The sequence below is a fragment of the Penaeus chinensis genome, chromosome 11 (assembly GCF_019202785.1).
Source record: "Penaeus chinensis breed Huanghai No. 1 chromosome 11, ASM1920278v2, whole genome shotgun sequence".
NCBI classification, from domain to species: Eukaryota; Metazoa; Arthropoda; class Malacostraca; order Decapoda; family Penaeidae; genus Penaeus; species Penaeus chinensis.
Genome location: NC_061829.1, coordinates 28,053,279 through 28,060,778, shown reverse-complemented (window position 1 = coordinate 28,060,778; position 7,500 = coordinate 28,053,279). Strand labels below are relative to the sequence as shown.

Below are 7,500 nucleotides of genomic sequence, written 5' to 3'. Positions count from 1 at the left end.
AGAAAGAATAATGATATGATGTTCATGAAAACAGTAAAATCATGAATGCGCTAAATTCGTTGCAAATTGAATAATATACTCTCTAATCACGAGTAAAAATAAACAAATACGTAATAAATGAATGATATTCCTGTTGTTTGAACCCATACCGTTGATCACACAGTAATGTGATCTGAGGTCAGCAGTGGAGAACGTACCATTTGCTGTCAATTAGCACTTTAACCTAGCAAAACCAGCGTGAACGTAACTGCACATACAGCTTAACACATTTATGGGGAAGATAAAAGAAAGGAAAAATGGCCCAAATATGTACTCACAACAGGTTCTGAAGACTTTTGCGTGTATTGGAGCGACTGGTCCGAGCGATAACCAGATTTCGGAGACTGTGAGTCCATTGTTGCGTGCCTAAAGGACGCAACTACCACCCTGCCACCACTTATGTAAAGGCTATTAAGACCGCCTTTAAACAATGATAAACAGGAGTGATAGCCAACGTTAGCACGGCTCACAACACAGTGATTCGGATTCGGAGCCAGCCTGAACCGAAGCGGTCGGCAGGACTCTCTGAAAAGGACTCTCTCAAGTGACTCTCTCTGACCCTGAGTTATCCTGAGCCTTAAGTACTGGTGGGTGCGTGGTGCACGCCCTCCTTTGACCAGGGCGCCGGGTGTTTCCCTCGAGGCGCTTCCTGTAATTCCGGAGTAAGGTCAGGTCAACCAGCTGCCTGGGCCTGTCACAATGTGTGTGTGTGTGTGTGTGTGTGTGTGTGTGTGTGTGTGTGTGTGTGTGTGTGTGTGTGTGTGCATATAAATATATATATATATGTATATATACATATAAATATATATATATATGTATATATATACACATATAAATACATATATATATATATATATATATATATATATATATATATATTATATATATATTGTTTTTTTAATTACATATTCATTTATTTATTTTTATTTCTGAGAGGGTACAAGATTTGATGGTGATATTACCGAAGAGAAGCTATTACTGCACAGCACGAGGTCAAAATGACGTCTTTCGTAATGCCTATGTTATCAGTTTGACTCTATGGTTATCACTGTTACGGTTTTGGTTTTGTCATCATAATTCATTTACTAGTATCATTGCTATTGTTGTCATTGCCGAATGAGTTAATACATTTATTGATAACTTAAATAATAATAGCAAAAATCGTGGTAATAATAATAATAATAGTGATAAAAATAACAATGATAATAGTGACAATAATAATAATGATAATGACAGTAATAATAATAATAATGGTACTGATAATGATAATGTTAATGATAATAATCATTATAACCTAATGATAATAATAATTATTATTATAAACTAATAACAATGATAATTATTATACCCTAATGATAACAATAATTATTATTATAATCTAATGATAATAAAAGTAATGATAATAATAATGATAATGATAATAATAATGATGATTAAAATAGTAATAATAAAAGGATGATCGTCATCCATTTAATCACCACAGTATCTTATTCTGCTTTCATTTACCTCTCTCTCTTTCTCCCGCAGGTCTTATCGACATGGAATACCCGGAACTATCCACTGCCCCGTACTTCATGGCCGTCGGGAACCGGAATGTTAACACGACGGTCGGACAGACGGCTTACCTGCACTGCCGCGTCGCGCAGATCGGGGACATAGCGGTGAGCGGGTTGGTGGGGGCTAGGGGGCTGGAGGCTGGGTTGACAGGGGTTAGGGCCTGGGAACTGGGTTAGCGGCGTCTTAGTAGCTGGTGGCTGGGATGGCGGGGGCTGAGTTGGCGAGGGCTAGGGTGCTGGGACGGCGGGGGCTGGGATACTAGGATGGCTGGGGCCTGGAACCTAGGGGCTGGGAGCTGGGTTAGCAGAGGTCAGGTTAGCGGGGCTAGGGAGCTGGGATGGCAAGGGCTAGGGGGCTGGGGGCTCGGTTGGCGGGACTAGGGGCCTGGGTAGGCGGGGTTAGGGGGCTGGGAACTGGGTTGACGGGGGCTAGGGGGCTGGGGGCTCGGTTGGCGGGACTAGGGGCCTGGGTAGGCGGGGTTAGGGGGCTGGGAACTGGGTTGACGGGGGCTAGGGGGCTGGGGTTTTTGTTGGCTGGGGCCTGGGGATGGTCTCCACTGCAGTAAGGAGTTCATAATCATCGTAACCTGGATTATGTGTAAGGAGGGAAGCACGAATGTAATGACACAGAATAGGCCTTCCAGTACACATAGACTGATGTAAACAGATACGCACACATAAACATTCTCTCTCTCTCTCTCTCTCTCTCTCTCTCTCTCTCTCTCTCTCTCTCTCTCTCTCTATATATATATATATATATATATATATATATCATATTTAAAAGTACACATGTATATGTATACATATATACATACATACATACACATAGACTGATGTAAACAGATACGCACACATAAACTATCTCTCTCTCTCTCTCTCTCTCTCTCTCTCTCTCTCTATATATATATATATATATATATATCATATATAAAAGTACACATGTATATGTATACATACATACATACATACATACATACATACATACATACATACATACATACATACATACATACATACATACATACATACATACATACACACACACACACTCACACACACACACATAAATGTATATGTCATGGCCAGCTCCGTCATTAGACGCATCTCCCCCGATTTTCCCTTCGTTGATCTGCTATCAACCTTCTGTCGCGGCGAAATGCTTTTTATATATTCACACGAAATTGGCAATAATAGTTACCACTAAAAGTAAGAGCATGGGGTCCCCCTTAAAGAAAACTATAACATTTAAATTTAGGGGGATTCTTTTTGAACAGGTGTTTTCTTCATATTAATTTTCTATATGCGATCCCATAGCCATTTTGATGTTTTTATGTATATTTCGTTTATTCAGTTTCTGTTCTTAGGCTGATATCTTCGTTGATTGTTTTTATTTTAATGCTTTACCTTTTGCTTCTTAGTATTTTAATTTCAGATAATTCCTAAATTCTATAATTATATTTTGAACAGTTAGATTTTATGTTTAGAGGTGTCTATTATCAGATTTCATATGCAATTTTACTTTTAAATTTAAAACACTGTGGGAAAACCGTCGGTCTAGGAAATGGGCGGGGTCAAAGTTTATCTGGCCACCTGAGATGGTGACGGTCGGGTTTTCTGGCCGAGGGGGCGAGTGGGGCAAGGAGGCCCGAGGGGGCAAGTGGGGCAAGGAGGCCCGAGGGGGCAAGTGGGGCAAGGAGGCCCGAGGGGGCAAGTGGGGCAAGGAGGCCCGAGGGGGCAAGTGGGGCAAGGAGGCCCGAGGGGGCAAGTGGGGCAAGGAGGCCCGAGGGGGCGAGTGGGGCAAGGAGGCCCGAGGGGGCGAGTGGGGCAAGGAGGCCCGAGGGGGCGAGTGGGGCAAGGTGGTGGTAGACAGGTCGCAGTGTGCAGGTTGATGGTTGTTATTAGGAAATCCCGGTGACTTCGGTTATATTATATTTTGTTCCTTTTTATTTTTATTTTTTAAATTTATTTTAATGCTTTATAGCTTTATATAGTTCTTTATGTTGAAGTACCTTCCCCCACATGGTTCACCCATTTACTATTTTACAGTGTTATTTGTTTGTGATTTTAGATATATGTTCTACATATTTGAACCTTTATTAATGTTTTAGTGAGTTTAATTATTGTAAAAGTAAAGGAAAGTAAATGGAAACATGCTGTGAACTTAAAAGGATCGATGACCTAGAGTGAAAAGCTAACTCTCTTATGAAATTTCAAAGGGGATTATCTTGAACTCTTGATTAATAGAATACACACTTGTAAAGGTAAACAAAGGAACTAGACAGAACCGATAAGTAAAGAAAAATGAAACATAATGACTCTCAGTAATACCGATAGCAAATGAAAGAAATTAACGACCTTCAACCTTGAAATAATAAATTTTAATGGAGAGACAGTGCTTCCTTAACTAGTTAAAATAGACATAAAACTAAAGTCCAGATACTAAAATAAAGCATATGATTCAGATAAACCAGGTTCTCTTACCGGAGGCTTTGTTTACCAACAAATCAGAGCGTAAAAACAGTTTAACCAAAATTTTTTTATGCTATAAACTAATAATGACAATTGGTTTCATGTCAGCAACAAATAAAAAAGACTAAATCAATTTCCGTCTACATATCGACCATTTAAATGTTACCATTAACTAGTATTTATTACAGTAAATTTTGCTATGTTGATATGCCTTCAGAATTGAAAATACGTAAATAAACATATCGGTGGGGTTCCGCAGCTCTATGTGGTCCAGACATCTTTACAATTTTAGCCTATGCACTTTTTGAATATCGAATCAATATCGATTGCGACACATATTTACATACATACATGTATGTATGTATGTATGTATATAGATATCTATGTATGTATGTATGTATATATGTATATATGTATGTACATATGTAAAACAATATATATACATACATATAAATATATACATATATACAGGATAATAGATATGTGCTTGTATTGTGTGTGTAAATGAATATATAGTTATACATACATATAGAGATATATATATAGATAAAATATATACATATACATGCACATACCCATACATACATACATAAACATACATACAGACAGACATACATATATATATATATATATACATATACATATATATATATGTACATATAATAATAATAATAATAATAATAATAATAATAATAATAATAATAATAATAATAATAATAATAACACACACACACACACACACACACACACACACACACACACACACACACACACACACACACACACACACACACACACACACACACACACACACAAACACACACATATATATGTATGCATGTATTCATATGTATATGTATGTTTCTATTTATCTATTTATATATATGTATATATACATATACACATAGTATATATATGAAACGTTGTAGTTTATGCCTCAGCAATGGTAAAGACAAATTAAGGTCATTTCAGCAACGGCAATGGTGCCAACTGCCTTCCCCATCCACGTAGTACGTCAGCCATGACTTCACTTCCCTTTGCTTTCCACGAAGCTTCTGGTTGACTTCCATTAGATGCTCTGGATGAAAGCGTTCAGGGGAGACCGCTGCCCCATGCACATCGGTGGCGGTTCGATCGTGCCAACGAAGTGAAGGGATCTTCTAATATGGAGTTTTGCAATTATGCTAGCTGTTGGCTCGCGTTTGATTACTTCCAGGGTGTGCGGACTTCTCACATAGACCTGTTTTGCCAACTGTGCATGGGAAGTAGAGAGAAACGGGTTATTTCCTTTCTTCTTAGTTTTCTTTCATATCTTTTTCTGCAAGTCTGCCAGAACTAATGTCGTGTGAGATTAGGAATCTCAGTGAGTTCGCTGTTGGAGTATTCATTGCGAAACACTTATTGCTGTCTCTTAAAATGTTCTCTTTACCAGGAGAGACTACACCTTCGCGAGTCTTTTCAAAGGTATTGTCTTTAGGGCCCATTGTCCTCAAAGTTTGGAGGAGCAACTTCGATAATCCTGAAGAAGCTCTATCGACGAAATTAGGATACCAAATCTGTTGATGCAAAAAAAGAAGAAGATAAAAAGAAGAGATGAATAAAAAGTAGCACCTTCAAATTTCTTCAGCCTATAGCTTCATATGGCCTCTTCGAACTTTACTAACAATTGTTTGCCTCAAACAAATGCTCGTGTGGACATAAAATTATCATTATTATTCTCTTCTCTCAGTCCCCCCTCTTATCTTTCTGTTTTATACATGTCTTATACATATGAAGATCCGTCCGTCTGTCTCTCTGTCTGTTTGTCTATCAATCTATCTGTCCCTCCCTCTCTTTCTCTTTCAAGCTGTACGTATTTACCCGTTCTTTTTAACACTCACTAACGTCGACCTTTTCTCTCTGCTGACACGTGTTTCGCCCTCACAGCAAGTCTCGTGGATCCGGAAGCGGGATCTGCATGTCATCAGCTCTGGCAGCGTGGTCTTCGCGTCTGACCAGAGGTTCCAGGTGGGTGCTTTGCCAGGCTTTGTCATTATTATTTTATTATTATTATTATTATTATTATTATTATTATTATTATTATTATTATTATTATTATTATTATTATTATTATTATTATTATCATTGTTATTATTATTAATTATTGCTATTATTGCTAATTATTGTTATTATTATTACTATTTATTTTTATTACTATTACTAATTATTGTTATTTTTATAATAATTACAGGATACTACTACTACTACTACTACTACTACTACTACTAATAATAATGATAATGATGATAGTAATAATAATAATAATAATAATAATGATAATAATGATAATAATAATATTAATAATAATAAAAAAATAACAATAATAATAATGATAATGATAATGATAATGATAATGATAATGATAACGATAATGATAATAATGATAATGATAATGATAATGATAATGATAATGATAATGATAATGATAATGATAATGATAATGATAATAATAATAATAATAGTAATAATAATAATAATAATAATAATAATAATAATAATAATAATAATAATAGTAATAATAATGATAATAATAACGATAATAATAACGATAATGATAATATTAATCATAATAATGATAATAATAATTGTTATTATTATCATTATAATTACAATTATTATCATTGTAATTATAATTATGTATCATCATCATCACTACCATTATCATTATCATTATATTTAGTATGATTATTATTATAATTATTGTAATTATTATTATTATTATTATTTTGTAATGATAATACTAATGCTAATACTACTAATGATAATTATCATTGTTAATATTATTATTATTATTGATATTATTATTAGCATTATTATAATTGGCATCATTATTAATTTCTATCACCATAATCATTACTATTACTACTGCCATCATTAATGCTATTTTATTATATAAGCAGTTTAAAGACTAACAAATTACAGAGTAAAATTTGATAGGATTAGAATGGAAAAGTTCGGAAAGAAAGTCTGTAGATGTCGCTCCTACTTCAGAAGACTTCAAAGCTACAACTCCACGCTGAAAGCAAAAGGAATAGATTTTTTCTCACCTACACTGCCTTCACCTACTATGTTCTTATATACTCTGTTCTCATTCAAATTGTCGTCATCTACTTTGTTACCGCCTACATCGTCCTCATCTACACTTTCGCCACTTACTTTGTCCTTATCGACACTATTCTCCCAAAATTTGGTCTCATCTCCTTTGTCCTCACTTGCTTTCTCCCCATCTACACTGCTCTACACTTACCGTGGTCTCGCCTCCTTTACTTGGCACTCCTCCTTCAGGTGCTGCACCCGGAGAAGTCGGAGAACTGGACGCTGCAGATCAAGTACGCTCAAGAGAGAGACTCCGGAGTGTATGAATGCCAAATCAACACTGAACCGAAGATCTTTCTGT

At 35.9% G+C, this 7,500-nt stretch overlaps 1 protein-coding gene across 2 annotated transcripts in view; it reads left to right on the top strand.

The window, feature by feature from the left end:
- The window catches only part of LOC125030638 (zwei Ig domain protein zig-8-like), a 25,608-nt gene that overhangs the window by 11,505 nt on the left and 6,603 nt on the right, over positions 1–7,500 (top strand). For both annotated transcript variants that reach the window (XM_047620813.1, XM_047620814.1), the window contains exons 3-5: positions 1,567–1,700; positions 5,991–6,071; positions 7,389–7,500. The exon at positions 7,389–7,500 is cut by the window's right edge and continues 21 nt beyond it. In XM_047620813.1, coding sequence (XP_047476769.1) covers positions 1,567–1,700; positions 5,991–6,071; positions 7,389–7,500 — 327 coding nt within the window. The remainder of the gene's footprint in view (positions 1–1,566; positions 1,701–5,990; positions 6,072–7,388) is intronic.